Below are 18,932 nucleotides of genomic sequence, written 5' to 3'. Positions count from 1 at the left end.
CAAGTGATACTTGTATTTAGAGGTTATATCAGAATGGGTTTACACTTTCAAAAAACATATTTTAGTTGTACTGCACATTGCTGCAGCTCCTCTTTTCACCCTGTGTTCAGGTCTCTGTTTTAGCTACAGAGTGAGACCTCTCACTGCTGGAACATCTTTGTTGGGAGTCGCACATGCTCAGTAGCTAGGTAAGGACTACTAGCCAGTCAGAAGCAGAGTATGAGGGCCCTGACAGTACCTAGGTAAGGACTACTAGCCAGTCAGAAGCAGAGTATGAGGGCCCTGACAATACCTAGGTAAGGACTACTAGCTGCCGGCGTTCTGGAGCGTCTCAGATACCATGGTCAGCGTGTAGCATGGCGGCCGATGTGGGAGCAGAGGCCGATGTTTGTTCCTCTTATATTAAAGCCTTGAACGGACTGCAGGACAGTTAACGTTTCCCAAACAGACAGAAAGCCAGGTTTGTTAACATGTTGAATTTTATTGTTCATCTCTTTAACATTTCACCAAAACGTTTTTGCCTTTAAGTCATTTTCCGTCAGCATCAACATAAAAACAGTGAATACAGCCATGATTAACACTGTGGAAACTTTTTTGGCAAAAATCATTTTTGTTTTAAATTATGTGCTTCAAAGTTAAAAGGTTTTAAGGTTTTACAGCAATAACTTACATTTTACAGTGTTATTTGTTTCCAAGGCGATACAGAGAGGAAAGTTTTCAGCCAACTGACGATTTGTCATCCAAAGTCCTTAAAAATTCACCAGGAAATTCATGAACGGACTCCAACTGTTCCTCACATACGAGGCTTTCTAAGTGTCTCTGATTGGTTCAGTTCAGTCAGCTGGCAGCAAGCTTCCCTCTCTGATTGGTTCAGTTCAGTCAGCTGGCAGCAAGCTTCCCTCTCTGGAATAAACGAGTGAGGTTCTGAAAAACTAAGAATCTTTCATGTAAACGTTGCAGCTAAAAACATTTCCGTTAACTTTAAACATTTCAAATTGTTTCTGCTCCTGAATGAATGAAAAATAAAATGACGTCCCGGATGAAAAGGATTTCTTTCTTGAGAATCAAAACAAACGGGACATTTTGGATTATTTTAGAAGCGTCTCCTCACGGAGAACGTCGAGTTCATCAGAACCAAACTCAGAAAGACATGAAAACTTCCATCAGAGCAGGAAGAGCTCCGACGCTACAGCTAGCAGAAACATCATCATCATCATCATCATCATCATCGTCATTGTTATGTAACCATGGTAACTGTCATCTTGTTATGTAACCATGGTAACTGCCATCTTTAGGGGGCGGGGCCATGCAGGAACACAGGCAGAAAGGGGCGGAGCTAAGCGCTACACATCATTTTAGTGGTATAAAAACATAAAAAGTTCATTAAAGTTTTCTCTCATTGAATAAAGAACCTTGACTGACAGGTGAGAGGAGCCAATGAGGGGAGAGGAGGGAGGTGAGGGGGCAGGGCTAGCACTTAAATACAGACTCACTTTCTCCTCCATTTCACTGTCACAACTGTCCGCCATTTTGTGTCTGAGTGTTTCCGAGTTCTCTTTCAGTTTCCTTTCACACCGATGTCACGATGTACGAGCCGCGCTCCCCGCCCCCGGCGCCACCGCCCTCGCCGCCCTTCGGCTCCCGTTTCTTGGTGACGGGGGTGGGGATGAGCGAGGGCCGCGTGGGCGTGGTGGAGGATGAGGTCGTGCTGGTTGGCGTGGTGATGATGACATCAGCGTTTGTCTTCCTCGGGCTGGGCGTGTAGTTGAACGGGCTAACCCGCGCCGCCACGGCCCCGCTGCGCTGCGGACCGCGCTGCTGCTGATGGCGTTCGGCCGGCGCTGGCTTGTCGTCGAGGCTCTCGCAGCTCCGGCGCAGGTTGAGGTTGGAGGAGGCGGGGCTGTCGATGACGGGCGGGGCGTTGGCAGTCGGCGAGCGGGCGGAGCAGGACGATGAGGAGCGCGGGTTGTTAACGGGACAATCCTCCAGACGCACCCACACGTCGCTCGCCGACGACTCACTGCCGCTGCTCTTCTTCCTCCACGTTCCCCTCGCCCTGGGGACGCCATCCTCCTCGCCACGGCCCGTTCCCCTCGCCCTGGGGGCTCCATCCTCCTCGCCACGCCCCTCCTCGCTGCGCCCCGTCTGGCTCCGCCCCTTCTCGCTTGACTCCGAGGACGCCGACAGCACCGATGACGAGCTTCCTGTCCTCTTCCACGTGCCGACGCGCGGTAACGATGTTGAGTGTTTTCCGCTCCCCGCTCCTCCTGCCCCGCCGCCGTTTTCCCGCTTCCAGGTGCCGGTGCGGCTGAAGCGTGATGATGTCACTTCCTGTGGGCGTGACGGACTCTCCGAGTGCGAGCGGTTGGCGGTGCCAGCGGACTCCTCCAGCTTCCTCTTGAGCGTCGGGCTCGGAGCTTCTTTGATGAAGGTCGACTGGCGGACGAGCGCCGGCTTCTCTGGCTCCGCCTTCTGCTTCTTGGTTGCCGTGGAGACGGCGACCCTAGGCGCCGACTCGCTGCGCGGGATGCCGCCGCTCCTCGCCGGCGCGCCCTGTTTGGCCGGTCTGGACGCCGATGACGATGACGATGATGCACTTCCTGGAGATGCGGTGCGCGGCGTCTGCAGCAGCTTTCCTCCCTTCTGATTAGCTGCTGTGGAGGAGCGAGACGGCGTGGAGTCCCGAGAGGCCCCGCCCCCTCTGTCGGCGCCATCGCTGCTTCCAGCAGCGGCTGCTCGGGGTTTGCTCCGCCCCCGGGCTGCTTGCTCGCCGCGCGGCTTCCCCGTGATCAGACTGCGGTACACCTTCTTCCCGCCTCTCAGCGCCTTCGCTTCCTCCTCCTCTAGCTCCGCCTCCTTCTTCTTCTTGGCTTCCAGCGTGCTGCGCTCGCCGGCCTTCAGGATCCTCGCCCCGCGCTTTGCCGCCTCCTCCTTCTCCTCCTCTGCCTCCTCTGTGCTGTGATTGGCTGCTGGCAGGCGGAACGGCGAGCCCACAGACTTGAGGGACAGGATGGAGTCGGAGTCTGACGACGGCTGGCGGGACAGCGAGGCGGCCGCCGCGGCGTTCAGGCTGCAGACGATGGCGTTGGCGCCCTCCTGGATCGCCTTCCAATCAAAAGACTCAGAGTCGGGGGAGGCGGGGCTTCTGGGCGCCTCCAAAGGCTCCTCCTCGCCCAGAATGCCGTCCTCGTCTTTGGGGAGCGCGAGCGGTGCCACGGCGGTCGGGGCGGCGTTCTTCTTCTTCTTCTTGGGCATGGCGGAGCTGATGCACTCCTGGAGCAGGTCGTCCTCCGAGTCAATGCTCAGCGAGCTCAGCGAGGAGTTCCTGGAGAAGCAGACGGGCGTGTCCTCCACGTGGAAGGCTTTGGGCGCGTAGCCGCTGGCCGCGGGGGGGCGGGGCTTCAGCTCTTCCTGCGGAGGCGGAGACTTACTTCCTGCTTTGCCGCCATCTTGCTCCGGCGCGGGCGCCAGCGGCTTGTTGTTGTTCTCGTGGTCGATGTCGCTCAGTGAGCTCAGCGAGGAGTTCCTGGAGAAGCAGACGGGCGTGTCCTCGATGGAGAACTTCTGCTTCTCGTCCGGCGCGGGCGGGTTGCTCGCCGCTTTGGGTCGAGGGAAAACCGCCGCCGTCTGCTGCTTCCTCTTCCTGCCTTCTTCTTCTTTGCTTTTCTTGTCTTCGTCCTTCTCGGCGCCGTCGTCTTCGTCGAAGTCGAGCGAGCTCAGCGAGTCGTTGCGGGAGAAGCAGCACGGCGTGCCCTCGATGGGCGTGTAGTGGTGCGGCGAGTCGAAGGCAAACCCTGGTTTAGCTTTGGCAGCTGTTGCCATGGGGACGCCGTATGGCGCCCGCTGTGGCATCGGCTTCACCGGCGAGGTGGGCTTCTTCTTCTGCGCTTGCTGCAGGCTGAGGGGGGGCGGGAGCGGAGGGGGGAGGGGCGGGGCTTGGTGTTTTCGGGGTTTGGGTTTGGGCATGGCGGCGCTGATGCACTCTGCCAGGATGTCATCACCGTTCTCCCCCTCAGGAAGCCCCGCCCCCCTCCTCTGGCCGGAGGGGGGCGGGGCTAGAGTCCCGGCTGCTGCCTCCTCATTGGGCGGTGAGTCGATGGTGAGGTCACTGAGCGAGGTGGCCGTGGAGAAGTTGAGCGGCGTTCCCTCCACACAGTAAACTCTCGGCACCTCCTCTGGCGGCGCCTCCTTTCTCTGCTGTGATTGGCCGCGGCTGTGAGGGGGGAGGAGCTTGTAAACAGGAAGCTGGCTGTGTTTCCTCGGCGCCGCCTGCTGCTGTTTCTTTGGTTTCCGTGACGACTTGGGCATGGCCATGTTGATGCACGCCTCCAGGATCTCGATGTCGTCGTCGTCGTCTGACTCGTCGAGGATCGGCTTCGCCGCCTCCTCCTTCCTCTCGCCATCTTTCGCCTCCTTCATCTCCGCGGCGATGTAGGGCTCGTCCAGACTGAGCGCGCTCAGACTGGAGGCGCGGGAGAAGCCATGTGGCGTGCTCTCAGTGGCGAAGTGCAGCAGCACGTCTGCGCTGCTCTCCTCCTGCTCCTTCGTCTTCTTCTCCTCCTCCTCCGCTGCGTTCTGTTCTGGTGGTGGCGGCGTCTTGGCACGGCTTGGCGGCATGGTCTGGCCCGGGCTGTCGGGGAGGTCGCTGGGGCTGACCACGCCGCTCGGCACGCCGCTGCACGGCTCGCTGGAGCGCACGGAGCTGGCAATGGACGAGGTGGAGAAGCTGTCCAGCGAGCTGACCGACGTGCAGCGGCTGAACATCAGCGGCGTCTCCTGGGCGTACGGCGCCTCCGGGGGGCTCTTTGGTGTCCGGGCGCCCGACGATGATGTCACGTAGTGGTGGGCGTGGCCGTGATGGTGGTGGTGACCTCGTCGTCCCCGTGATGACGGAGCAGCGGCGGCGGCGGCGGCAGCGGTGGCGGCAGCGGCAGCGGCGGCCGTCTGGCTCTCGGCCTCCTTCCTCTGCTGCTCCGTGGCGTGCTCCGTGGCGTGCTCCGTGGCGCCCTTCTCGCCGACAGGAAGCGTCGGGTAGTCGTTCCCGCCGCCGCCGCCTCTCCTCTTCCTGCCGACCACGTTTCCGTCCTCCTCGTCCTCGGAGGACAGCGAGGACAGCGAGGAGCCTCGGGAGAAGCAGATGGGCGTGTCTTCTACGCAGTACGTCTGCGTTGACTCCACCGTGCGATTGGCCGAGGTGGCCGGGAGGCGGAGCTGATTGGCCGAGGCAGCCGGGAGGCAGAGCTTGTTGGCGGAGGGCGGTGGAGGAGGCGGGGCAGCGGGGACGCTGGTCTCTTTGCGGGCGGCTTCGGCGCCGTACTTCAGGCTGTAGTCGATCGGCTGCTCGGCTGTTGAGTCGTTGCTGTAGTTGGACGTTGCCGTGGCGACAACGTAGCGCGGCGGTGGGCCGGACGCCATGCGGCCGCCGGGCACCACGGCGTCGCCATCGTTCCTCCTCTGCGCGGCGCCCAACTCGTCCTCGTCGCTCCCCACGCTGCTGCGGCGGCTCGGACTCTGCCGCCCTGAGTTCAGCTGCTCGTCCGAGTACTTCAGGCTGTAGTTGATCGGCGTGTCCAGCTCGCCGCCGTCGTCGTCCGCCATGTGGTTGGCGCTGCGGATCTTGTGCGCCAGGTCGGCCGGGTACTTCCTGTACACGCAGCACTTGTTGGCGGCGCTGTCGTCGGACGAGTACAGCGGCTCCACGGACGGTTTGGTCTTGCCTCGGTTTCCGTATCCGTCGGCGCTCGTCACGCTGTTGAGGCTGTCGCTGGACGCTCGCACGCTGGGCGAGAACACCGGCCGGGCGTACGGCGCCTCCTCGCTCCTCTTCGGCCCGTCGCCGTGCTTCGGGCTCGACAGCACCGGCGTGTTGGTGTAAGAGCGCGCCGTGGCCCCGCCTCCGCCGCTGCTGCAGCCGCGCCCCTTCCTGTGCGCCGCCTTGGGGCTCAGGTTGTCGATGTTGTCGAATGTCTCTGACAGCTGCTGAGCGTCCAGCTCCTCAAACAGCGCCTTCTGTTTGCGGGCGTGCAGCGAGGGGGCACCGGCGCCCGGCGACACCACGCTGGCGTCCTTGTAGCGCGCCGGGCGGTTAGCCATCAGGTTCCTGAGGGCGGCCGCGCTGCCCATGGCGATCATCTTGTGCCGGGAGTGGATGAGGTTCCTCAGCATGCCCACAGCGCCCAGCTCCCATAATGCCTCCTGGTCTCTGGCGTCTCTGGCGGACAGATTCCAGAGCGTGCCGCAGGCGTTGGACACGATGGTTAGACTGTGAGACTTCAGGTGCTGCAGCAGCGTCGGCAGGCAGCCGTGCTCACGCAGGATCTGCCTGCAAGACCAAACAAAGGGAGGAGAGACCCGTGAGACACACAAACTCGCTTTCTTAACAGTCACCTTGGTTACACTCGTTTTCTTCACGTCGGTTTACCTGTGAGCCTCGTTGGTGGCGATGAGGCTGGAGACATTGCGCAGGATGCCCCCGCCGCTCTCGATGATGGCGAGCGTGTTGGTGTGGCTGCGGTGCGTCAGTGTTCCCACCAGGAACGCCAGAGCGCCGTCCACCACGCAGATATCTGCCTTGTTCTCCGTGCAGTGAGCCGACAGGTTCCAGAGCGCGCTCAGCACCGACTTCAGAGTCGACTCCTGAACGAGGAACACGGAAAATAAAGTGAAGAAACTCAGAGGAGCCACTCGGATCTTAAAGGAACAGAACGCATCGTTCAGCGTTCACTTTCTAAACGTGTAGGAGAATATAAAGCTTGTTTCAGGTGCTCAAACACTTATGAAAACCTTATTATTAATTATTAATATTATACATTAATCATACATACTGCTCTTTAGGGATAAAAACACATAATGTGTAATAATAACGTTAGTATTTACCTTCTGGACTTCGAGAGCACAGCCCGAGAGCGCCCGCACGCTGCCAACCTCCCGCAGCGTCTTCTTACTGTTGACATCAGCACGCCACGACAAGTTCCTCAACACGCTCGCTATCACCTGAAAACAGACCACAGAAAATATGAAACAAAAGGACACAAATATTAAAAAACTGGTTCGTCAGTGATGTCAAACATTAATGTTATGGCGCATTTATATCGATTACATATAAAGTGAATGCAAAGACGCAAATAAACACAAAGTCAAGGAGCGAATGGTGTGAGGATGCAAAATTTGCATCATTCCACAAGTTTGCGTGAGTTGAAATATTTGAACTCAATGTGTAAATGTGAGTGAATCAGAGTTTAGATTCTCTGATAAGCTGACGTTGTTTAAACACATTCCTGTATTTGGCTCCCGGAGCGCTGGAGCATCTCAGTATTTGATTTTGATTGATTTTTTGATTTTGGATTTGACAGAAAACATAATCCAAAGGATAACATGTTAAAGTGTGAACACTTATTTCCAACATGGTACTTGGTGTTAAAACATTTAACACAAATCATCCAAGAGCAATCTAAAATCAGAAAATCACAGATCACATAAAATAATCAATCTATTCCATAAAAATGCCTTAACCTGATGTCTAAAAGTCCCTCTGGTATTAACAATTTTGAGGGAAAGCGGCAGATTATTCCACAATGTTATACCTGTATGTATTTAGCCGGGTTAGGGTTAGGGTCAGGGTTTAGGGAAGGGTCAGGGTTTAGGGTCAGGGTAAGGGAAGGGTCAGGGTTTAGGGTTAGGGAAGGGTCAGGGTTATGGTTAGGGTTAGGGGAAGGCACAGACCGGATCAACTAGCTGGTAAGTTCTGAAGTTCTGTGTCTGTTTCTGTGTTCATGGATCAGCTCCAATGTTAGCACAGGTAACTTTAGTCTGCTGGAGAGAAACATCTAGAACAGGGGGGGCGAACCTGTGGCTCTTGAGCCGTATGCGGCTCTTTGCCTGCTCCTGTGAGGCTCTTACTGTGTGGCTGGGGGCTGTGCCATTGGTTGATTGTTGTTTTTAACTTTTCTGAAACATACAGTATTTCAGATAAGTAAAAAAAAAAAAAAACACATTTGAATGCATCTGCCAATACTGCCAATACATTTGCCAATTATTTTAAAATGGAAAATAATGCAGCAGAGTTTTGAGGACAGATTCTGCAACCTGAGGAAAAACAGCAGCCACAGATCACCTTCCTCGTTAACCCTTTCACTGCTGAATCCGATTGTTTGAAAGCCCCTTTAGTGACAAATGAGTGAAAGAGTTCTTCGAGTGGCCACAACCGAGTTCAAGCAAGACCTGAAAAGGATTGTGGATAACAAAGACTGTCAGGTTTCCCACCGAGTCAATCTAAGTGAGAAAAATAAACTATGAAAACTGCTATGTATTATGACTGTCATCAGATCTGGAAGACACTGTTGCTGTTGTAGTGTGGACGTGCATGTGTTGTGTGGCTTTTTGCTATGGTGCGTTTTTTTTTGTGGCTCTTTATACCTAACTGGTTGGCCACCCCTGATCTAGAATGTTTCTTTCTCCATTTCTGTTTCTGTTAGACATCCTCAATGTTACTGCCGCATCACTTCCTGGTTTCACAAACTACGGAGCGGCCCGAGGCCCAAATCACAAAACCAAAACTAGTGGCGTCAAAAGGAATTTGTGTTAACTCGTTATTAGGGTTAGTTTGGAAGCTGTATAAACAAAATAAAATAATCTCGCTGGCAAAAACAGAAAACTAAAATATGAGAAAGAGGTGATTTACCTGCTGCAGGTCTTCACTGTCGGACTTCAGCTGAGCGACCATCGCTCTCATGCAGCCCTTCATGGAGCACAGCGTGGCCTGATGGGAGATCAACAACACTCAGATCTGTGTCTCTCTGTGTGTGTGCGTGTCTGTGCGTGTGTTTCTGTGTGTGTGTGTGTGTGTGTGCGTGCGTGCGTGCGTGCGTGCGTGCGTGCGTGCGTGCGTTTAAACATCTAAAACATGAATGATGTGTAAGATAATGGTGTTTGTGTTTTCCTCTCACCTTATTGGCTACATCTCCGAAGGTGAGGTTAGTGAGCGCCATGCCGGAGTATCTGCGCAGCGTGACGCTGTAATGATCGCTGCTCAGACCGAACATCTCACAGTCAACCTGCAGCAGCTCTGCTACGGCCTGCAGCCCACCTGCAGACACACAACCCCACACACACACACACACACACACACACACACATTGAAATAGTTCTGAGAGGGTTGAAGAAAGCCTTGGAGACATTAGAGCAGTCAGAGCGTTTCCTCACCGAGTTCATTCATGGCGTGACGATGTTCTTCATCGAAGGAAAGTTTCATGAGGACGCAGACGGCCGGACAGATCTGATGCTCCACTGGAGACGGCACTGAACGCACAACACAGGATTTATACACATTCAGTTATTACAACACAGGATTTATACACATTCAGTTATTACAACACAGGATTTATGTGTCACTCTCGTGGAGCACAGCATGGCCTGATGGGAAAACAATAACAATAAGATCTGAAACCTGTCACAGAGCTGGGGTCTGTGTGTCTCTGTCTCTGTGTCTGTCTCTCTCTGTGTCTCTGTCTCTCTCTCTGTGTGTCTGTCTCTCTCTGTGTCTCTCTGTGTCTCTCTGTGTCTGTGTCTCTGTCTCGTTCTGTGTCTCTGTCTCTCTCTCTGTGTGTCTGTCTCTCTCTCTGTGTGTCTCTGTCTCTCTGTGTGTCTTTGTCTCTCTGTGTCTCTGTCTCTCTCTGTGTGTCTCTGTGTGTCTTTGTCTCTCTGTGTGTCTCTGTGTGTCTTTGTCTGTGTCTGATAACTCACTGGGGTTGTCCTCCTGGTCCGTCCCCCTCTCGTGGTTCTCCTGCCAGCTCCAGCTCTCCTCACAGTAATGTCTCACCTGCTCCAGCAGGTGGAGCACTCTGATCTCCCGCCGCCCGCGCTTATCGTCCGGCTGACTGTGCACTATGTTGTGCAGTGCCGCAGACGCCCGCGCACGGGCCTCTTTACTGCCCCGGGAGTTACCTAGGCAACGGGAGACAAGTACACAGAGTTACCTAGACAACGGGAGACAAGGCAGTTTTATTTCTATAGCAACTAAAGGAGGCAGGGGGGAAGAAACCTACGTCACAACCTGACGAGTGACAGGTGAGGACGCAGTTATATAGGCAACGGGAGAATCGGAAATAAACAGAAGAGCAGAAACAGACAAAGGGTTACCTAGCAACAGGGAGTCCTTGTCGTTGCCGTGGAGCAGCTGGATGAGCAGCGGCAGACAGCCGGACTGACGCATGGCGATGCACGAGTCCTGTGAGCTGGACATGGCGAGCAGCGTCCGTGACATGTCGTCTTTATCGTGAGTCCCCAACATGGACAGAAGACTGTACACCATCTCTACCTGCAGGGAGACAGACCATAATATCATGGACAGAAGACTGTACACCATCTCTACCTGCAGGGAGACAGACCATAATATCATGGACAGAAGACTGTACACCATCTCTACCTGCAGGGAGACAGACCATAATATCATGGACAGAAGACTGTACACCATCTCTACCTGCAGGGAGACAGACCATAATACCCACAATCATGTTCTGATCCTGTTTGAACTGAGCCATGAATTAGACATCTGATGTCTGTCAGTTTATCAAGTGTCACCACCCGTGTTATGCGCGGAGCTGAGTGCTGGACTGACCACCTCATGGTCAGATCCAACTACTCATGAGCATTCAACCCCGTGGCCCGAGGACCGCTCCAAACAAGAAACTAAACTGTATAGCGCTGAATAGCCTCACCACCAAGCTCCCGGAGGAAACAACCGACTGGCCAGCTCTGCGCCAGCCTATTCATAGTACAGCCTCAGAGGCGCTTGGCCAATCAAGGAAACGTCACCAGGACTGGTTTGACTGCAATTCAGCTGAGATACAGTTACTCCTAAAGACCAAGCATGAGGCCCACAAAGCTCTCCTGTCCTTCCATGGATCTCCCACCCTTAAAACCACCTTCCGGAAACACAGTGTGGCTTCCGGAAGACCAGATCCACGACAGACATGGTTTTTGTCTTGAGGCAGCTGCAGGAGACTCCTCTCTGCCATCACCTGCCTCTTCCACCGTGTCATGGGACATGAAGACGGTGTCCATGTGGAATACAGACTTGACGGAAGCCTTTTCAACATCCGTCGGCTCCAGGCCCACACAAAGACAAAGACCCCCCAAATCTGTGAGCTTCAGTATGCTGATGACTGTGCCGTCTTAGCTCACAGTCCAGACTCTATGCAGCACGCCCTTAACACAATATCCAGTCTGTACCAATTCTTTGGCCTACTGGTCAACATTCAAAAAACCAAGGTCATGTCCCATCTCACCACACCCGCCCCCACACCATCCAGTTTTCACATAAATGGTGTTCCACTTAAAACAGTGGACCACTTCACCTACCTCGGCTCCACTTTGTCCTCATGCTGCTCCCCTGACACAGAAATACACACCCGGATAAATAAAGCCTCATCATCTTTTGGACGCCGACGCAGCAGGGTTTTTGAAAACCGTAACCTGAAGATCAGCACCAAGGTGGCTGTTTACAACGCGGTATGTCTCTCCACTCTGCTTTATGGGGCAGAGTCTTGGACCCCATACCGCCAACACATCACCAACCTAGAGGCCTTCCATATCCGCTGTCTACAAAAGATCCTCAGCTTGTCCTGGGAAGATTGAATCCCCCATACAGATATCCTCAGTAACACTGACTCAATCTGTATGGAAGCAGCCGTGGCCAAAAAACATCTGCGCTGGATAGGGCACACTATACGCATGCCTGAACACCGCCTGCCCCGTCAAGTCCTCTACAGTTAACGGGCGCTAAACGCTCCGCTGGAGGACAAAAGCGGCGCTTTAAGGACTACACCAGGGACCTCCTAAAGCGAGCAAACATCCCCCTTACGCAGCTTGAATCTCTGGCACTCGACAGATCAGCCTGGCAGGTCACCTGTGCCACTGCAGTCTCTCAAATACACCAAATCAGCCAAGACCGACGATCCGAGAGGCGGATCAAGAGACACCAGCGGGCGGCTGGTACCCCTCCTGGCATCTGGTTTCCCCCGCTCCATCTACGGACGAGTGTGCGGCTCAAGGATCGGACTCTACGCCCACGAGAAGCGGCACCAGCGGCAAGGTCGCTGAACCCACCCCCCCTCCCACCCCCATCCCTGGAGCAAGCGTCATCATCGAACATGATGGACAGCTAAGAGAAGAGAGTGTGTGTGTGTGTCTGTGTGAGTATGTGTCTGTGTGAGTGTGTATGTGTGTGTGTGTGTGTGTCTCTGAGTGTGTTTCTGTGTGTGTGTGTGTGTGTCTGTCTCTGTGAATGTGTTTGTGTGTGTGTGTGTGTGTGTCTCTGTGAGTGTGTTTCTGTGTGTGTTCTTGTGTGTGTGTGTGTGTGTGTGTGTGTGTGTGTGTGTGTGTGTGTGTGTGTGTGTGTGTGTGTGTGTGTGTAACGTTACTCACACCTTTCTCTTCCTGGCTGATGAAACAGAGCAGGTAAGATGAGATCATGTTGGGGAACAGAGCTAAGCTAGCTAGCCACAGAGGTGAGGTGTATTGTGGGAGACGAGATATGTAGTTCTCTGAGAGATCTAAACTAAGATGTAGTTCTCTGAGAGGTCTAAACTAAGAGATGTAGTTCTCTGAGAGGTCTAAACTAAGAGATGTAGTTCTCTGAGAGATCTAAACTAAGATGTAGTTCACTGAGAGATGTAGTTCTAAACTAAGAGATGTAGTTCTCTGAGAGATCTAAACTAAGATGTAGTTCACTGAGGTCTAAACTAAGAGATGTAGTTCTCTGAGAGGTCTAAACTAAGAGATGTAGTTCTCTGAGAGATCTAAACTAAGATGTAGTTCACTGAGGTCTAAACTAAGAGATGTAGTTCACTGAGAGATCTAAACTAAGAGATGTAGTTCACTGAGGTCTAAACTAAGAGATGTAGTTCACTGAGAGATCTAAACTAAGAGATGTAGTTCACTGAGGTCTAAACTAAGAGATGTAGTTCACTGAGAGATCTAAACTAAGATGTAGTTCACTGAGAGATGTAGTTCTAAACTAAGAGATGTAGTTCTCTGAGAGATCTAAACTAAGATGTAGTTCACTGAGAGATGTAGTTCTAAACTAAGAGATGTAGTTCTCTGAGAGATCTAAACTAAGATGTAGTTCACTGAGAGATCTAAACTAAGAGATGTAGTTCACTGAGAGATCTAAACTAAGATGTAGTTCTCTGAGGTCTAAACTAAGATGTAGTTCACTGAGAGGTCTAAACTAAGATGTAGTTCACTGAGGTCTAAACTAAGAGATGTAGTTCACTGAGAGATCTAAACTAAGAGATGTAGTTCACTGAGAGATGTAGTTCTAAACTAAGAGATGTAGTTCTCAGAGGTCTAAACTAAGAGATGTAGTTCTCTGAGAGATCTAAACTAAGATGTAGTTCACTGAGAGATGTAGTTCTAAACTAAGAAATGTAGTTCTCTGAGAGATCTAAACTAAGAGATGTAGTTCTCTGAGAGGTCTAAACTAAGAGATGTAGTTCTCTGAGAGGTCTAAACTAAGAGATGTAGTTCTCTGAGAGATCTAAACTAAGAGATGTAGTTCTCTGAGAGGTCTAAACTAAGAGATGTAGTTCTCTGAGAGGTCTAAACTAAGAGATGTAGTTCTCTGAGAGATCTAAACTAAGAGATGTAGTTCTCTGAGAGATCTAAACTAAGAGATGTAGTTCTCTGAGAGATCTAAACTAAGAGATGTAGTTCTCTGAGAGATCTAAACAGGATCAGAACATTATCTGTCTCTCCCCGTTCACTACCGGACACATTTTTACTGAAATAAATTCCCATGGTGGACACAGGAAGGGGCGGGGCTTAACTGACCTTGGTCCCCAGGTGGCTGGTGATTCGTCGAGGCACAGAGTAGCTCGCCTCATTGGCTGGCTCGTGGTCCGACCGGCTGCTGGAGCTCTGAATATGTAGGAAAGAGAAGAGATTAAGTACATAATCAGTCTCCCTGCTCCTCCATCGGGACCAACCTGCAACGCCACCAATGCAGACGTGACTTCCTCTGTGTTACCATGGTAACGTAAACACCTTGAATACGCTGCTGCTACTGTGGAAATTTTATTCTAATTCTGAACTAAAATATTGAAACAAAAACTGATGCCATCACAAAACGTATTCTATTAGAATGCGCGTAACTTGTGAATAAATGTGTTTTGATCAATTTACAAGGTGTATGCTGTCGTCCCAGCGAGGTGCAATGACTGATGGGTAATCTGGCTTGTGATGAACCCTAGGGGTTAATAACATGTGTGTACCGAGTCAACCATAGCGATTTATTTTTACTTTACCCGTGCCCCGACGACTAGCGTTATAAGCTAATTAGCGGGGTCTAACCTAGGGTCAGTTTGCGCCAGATTGGTCCTTTAACATGGCTGAATACCTGCTGCAGTCCATTTCAAAAGGGAACTACTGGCCCATCTGAACGCACACATACAGACAATAAGACAGGATGCTCACCTGAGCTCCGGACAATCCGCTGCTGTCGCTCGCCCCCTGAGCTTCCTCCACCTGGAGACAGAGAGAGAGAGTGAGAGAGTGAGAGAGAGAGAGAGCAGATTAAATATGTGTAACATCAGGTCACCAGTTGAATGAATATTAATGAATAATATAATGAATATTACCACGAAGAGTTGAGTTACCTGCAGCCGGGCTCCAAGTCTCAGGATGTCTTTCTCTATCTGCTGAATACGGGACACTCGAGCCTGAACACACACACACACACACACACACACACACACACACACACACACACACACACACACACACACACAGAGAGACATTTTAGAGACCAAACGATTAATCAACAGTGAAAATAATCCGTGGTTGCAGCCCGAGTGGTTTTATCAGGTGGTTTTAGCCGGGGGTAATTGGGGGGTAATTGGGGGGTAAATGTCTGTCCTGACACCAGTTCACAGACTCATTACCACCAGCAGACTGTGGTGCATTGTGGGAACCACTGAGCCAGTGGTGCATTGTGGGAGAGTACCTGCGCCCTCCTCTCCATCTCCTGACAGGAGCCCAGCTGTTCCTCCATCGCTGAGCGGATCTGACGAGCCTCGAACTCCAGCTGGCGCCGACTCATGTCCGTCTGCAGAGTGAACTGACACACACACACACACACACTCCCATTACACACCACGTCACCATAGCAACAGCAGCTGGGGAGCATGGGTAGCGTAGTAGTTTAAACGGTAGTTACATTCTCAGTGAGCGGGAGGCTGTCGATCCTCTTGGTCAGGTTCTGCAACTGAGTGTAGTACCAGTCCTTCTCCTTCTCCTCCTTCTCCAGCTCAGCCAATAGGAGTGCTCTGCAGGGAGCCAATCACAGAGCAGGACACAGACAGGAGCCAGTCAGAGAGAGAGACACAGGGAGACAGGAGACAGTCAGAGAGAGAGACAGGGACCAGTCAGAGAGAGAGAGACACAGGGACCAGTCAGAGAGAGAGAGAGAGAGAGAGAGACAGGGACCAGTCAGAGAGAGAGACAGGGACCAGTCAGAGAGAGAGAGACAGGGACCAGTCAGAGAGAGAGAGACAGGGACCAGTCAGAGAGAGAGAGACACAGGGACCAGTCAGAGAGAGAGAGACACAGGGACCAGTCAGAGAGAGAGAGACACAGGGACCAGTCAGAGAGAGAGAGACACAGGGACCAGTCAGAGAGAGAGAGACACAGGGACCAGTCAGAGAGAGAGAGACACAGGGACCAGTCAGAGAGAGAGAGACAGGGACCAGTCAGAGAGAGAGACACAGGGACCAGTCAGAGAGAGAGAGACACAGGGACCAGTCAGAGAGAGAGAGACAGGGACCAGTCAGAGAGAGAGAGACAGGGACCAGTCAGAGAGAGAGAGACACAGGGACCAGTCAGAGAGAGAGAGACAGGGACCAGTCAGAGAGAGAGAGACAGGGACCAGTCAGAGAGAGAGACACAGGGACCAGTCAGAGAGAGAGAGACACAGGGACCAGTCAGAGAGAGAGACAGGGACCAGTCAGAGAGAGAGAGACAGGGACCAGTCAGAGAGAGAGAGACAGGGACCAGTCAGAGAGAGAGAGACACAGGGACCAGTCAGAGAGAGAGAGACACAGGGACCAGTCAGAGAGAGAGAGACACAGGGACCAGTCAGAGAGAGAGAGACACAGGGACCAGTCAGAGAGAGAGAGACAGGGACCAGTCAGAGAGAGAGAGACACAGGGACCAGTCAGAGAGAGAGAGACACAGGGACCAGTCAGAGAGAGAGAGACAGGGACCAGTCAGAGAGAGAGAGACACAGGGACCAGTCAGAGAGAGAGAGACACAGGGACCAGTCAGAGAGAGAGAGACACAGGGACCAGTCAGAGAGAGAGACAGGGAGCAGTCAGAGAGAGAGACAGGGACCAGTCAGAGAGAGACACAGGGACCAGTCAGAGAGAGAGACAGGGACCAGTCAGAGAGAGAGACAGGGAGCAGTCAGAGAGAGAGAGACACAGGGACCAGTCAGAGAGAGAGACAGGGAGCAGACAGAGAGAGAGACAGGTGTGCCAGTTGTGGTTAAAGGATGACTCAGCAGTACCTCTCCTTCTCCAGGTCGTCCAGGCAGCGGTCCTGGTCTCTGCGGTCCTGGTCTCTGCGGTCCTGGTCTCTGCCCGGGGGCTGCAGCCCTCTGCGGGGGAACCCCCCCGCTGCCCCCCCCACTGCTGGTCCTGATCCTCCAGAGGCTGAGGAGGCTGAGCTGGAGGAGGACGAGGGGGGCAGGGGAGGCCGAGTCCGGGCCTTAGACCCTGCTGACTCCAGGCTCATCTCTGGAACAGGAGATACTCACTGGTTTAATTCACTCTCAGAGACAGAGACAGAGAGAGACAGAGACAGAGAGAGACAGAGAGAGAGAGAGACAGAGAGAGAGAGACAGAGAGACAGACAGAGAGACACAGAGAGAGAGAGAGACAGACAGAGAGACACAGAGACAGAGAGAGACAGAGACAGAGACAGAGAGAGAGAGAGACAGACAGAGAGAGAGACAGAGAGAGAGAGAGAGACAGACAGAGAGAGAGAGAGAGACAGAGAGAGAGAGAGCAAAGAAGGCCCATGAAGAATTCCTTATGGCAAACAGAAAAGACTTTCCCAACGATCTGATCAACAAGATTAACCAAAAACTATCTTCATATTGCTCAGAAATTCCAAACACCCACATTGCCCACCATGGGTGAGTCTGTCAGAGGAGCATCTCTATGACCGTGTGCACCTATATGCTGATGCAGTTAGACAACTAGCAAAGGACATAAAAGATACAACTCTGGGCAGAGTCCCCTCTCACCTCCAACCCAGTCAGGCTGCCCAGCCCCACAATAGACAACAGACACCCCAACTCAACAGAGTTAATACACAAAGGGCCCACACCGGAGCCCAGCCCTCTCATCGGCAGACCAACCAATCCCAGCACAGTGGAGCCCAACCCAGCAGAACCACGACCAGGCCAGCCCAACCAACCAGAGCCCAGCACAGTGGAGCCCAGGCTAGCAGTACTCAGCCCAGGAGAGCTCAAACCAGCAGACCCCAGCTCAATAACACCAAACCCAACCAAGCTGAACCATGCCCTCATGCAAGGAACTCCAACACCACAAGCACACATGAGCAGAGCACTCTGCTGGACAACTGCCACTGCTGTGGAGCTCTACAGCACCACACCACCTACTCAGACATTATCCAAGGTAATAAACACCCAGTCTGTACCGACATCACAGAAGTGAGGCAACTGCGCCACCTCATCTTCCAAAAATTAGGCTAAAAAAAACAAACAAAAAAGGATAAGGGAAGAATATCCATATGTATTCATTTGTGACTATTTCTTTCTTTTTAATTTCTCTTTCAATGACTCATAACCAAGAATATACATAACATACATGACGAGATCATTCTCCATAACTTTCTGGAATATCCAGGGGCTTCATTCATCGGTGTTTGGAGCCAAAAGTCTTAACTCTGACTTCCTACTCAGTATCAAACACCATGACATTGTTGTTTTATTGGAAACTTGGTGTAGAACAGATTTAAGTACTCACTGTCCCTCAGGCTATGAAGACATTATTTTACCATCTTTAAAATACAAAAACATAAACCGTGGCAGAGACTCAGGGGGCGTTATAATTTGGTTTAAAGAATTCCTGACACCATATCTATCTATCAAAAAGAAAGAACTCACTTGAGTGTGGTTAAAGCTGAGTAAAGGAGTTATAAGTCATGAAAATGACCTCTACATCTGTGCAGTGTATGCCCCACCTGCAGAATCACCGTACTTTAAAGAAGAGTTCTTCACTGACCTAAACTCTGAATGCAGCCACTTCCAGGCTCAGGGCAACGTGCTGCTATGTGGGGATTTAATGCTAGAACAGGTTTGGAAAATGAAATAGTCGAAATAAGTGAGAAAGATAACAAATTCATTACATCGCCAAACTTAGAAAATCAGATGAAATCTAGACTCAACCCTGACTCTGTCATTAACAGAAATGGTAAGGAGCTAGAGCATCTGTGTGGAGGCCTAGGCCTGAACTTTCTGAATGGTAGGATGACAGGGGACTCATTAGGCCGGTTCACATACTGCTCAGCTCTTGGGTCTAGTGTAGTCGACTACGCAATTACTGACATGGACCCTCCTCCATCACCGCATTCACTGTAAGACCTCAGTTACCACTTTCAGACCACTGCCAGATAAATGTATATCTGAAAAGAACACAGGAAATTAAAATTATAGACACTAAAAAACTTGTAAAACTCAATCTGTCCTATAAATGGACATCTGACAGTGTGTCTGAATTCACCAATGCAGCTAACTCGGTTGAAATTACTAATCTAATTAACAACTTTTTAGTAACAACATTCACACCAAATCATGCAGATGTAACTATGGCAGTAAATCAATTAAATGAACTATATCACAGGATCACCCT

General features: G+C 52.0%; 1 protein-coding gene across 6 annotated transcripts in view; it reads right to left on the bottom strand.

The window, feature by feature from the left end:
- Positions 1-461: 461 nt before the first annotated feature.
- apc (APC regulator of WNT signaling pathway) overlaps positions 462-18,932 on the bottom strand; it is a 37,372-nt gene continuing 18,901 nt past the window's right edge. For 2 of the 6 annotated variants that reach the window (XM_031321566.2, XM_031321567.2), the window contains exons 4-17: positions 16,562-16,790; positions 15,215-15,323; positions 15,002-15,115; positions 14,655-14,717; positions 14,473-14,523; positions 13,831-13,917; positions 10,138-10,315; positions 9,742-9,942; positions 9,202-9,297; positions 8,946-9,085; positions 8,681-8,758; positions 6,877-6,993; positions 6,422-6,636; positions 462-6,322 (exon numbers count right to left, since the gene is read on the bottom strand). In XM_031321566.2, coding sequence (XP_031177426.1) covers positions 1,570-6,322; positions 6,422-6,636; positions 6,877-6,993; positions 8,681-8,758; positions 8,946-9,085; positions 9,202-9,297; positions 9,742-9,942; positions 10,138-10,315; positions 13,831-13,917; positions 14,473-14,523; positions 14,655-14,717; positions 15,002-15,115; positions 15,215-15,323; positions 16,562-16,790 — 6,431 coding nt within the window. In that variant the 3' untranslated portion in view covers positions 462-1,569. The remainder of the gene's footprint in view (positions 6,323-6,421; positions 6,637-6,876; positions 6,994-8,680; positions 8,759-8,945; positions 9,086-9,201; positions 9,298-9,741; positions 9,943-10,137; positions 10,316-13,830; positions 13,918-14,472; positions 14,524-14,654; positions 14,718-15,001; positions 15,116-15,214; positions 15,324-16,561; positions 16,791-18,932) is intronic. The other 4 variants (XM_031321568.2, XM_031321569.2, XM_031321570.2 and 1 more) reach the window with 4 other exon arrangements.

Source organism: Sander lucioperca, chromosome 14 (assembly GCF_008315115.2).
Source record: "Sander lucioperca isolate FBNREF2018 chromosome 14, SLUC_FBN_1.2, whole genome shotgun sequence".
NCBI lineage: Eukaryota > Metazoa > Chordata > Actinopteri > Perciformes > Percidae > Sander > Sander lucioperca.
This window is presented reverse-complemented; position numbering and strand designations above follow the sequence as displayed.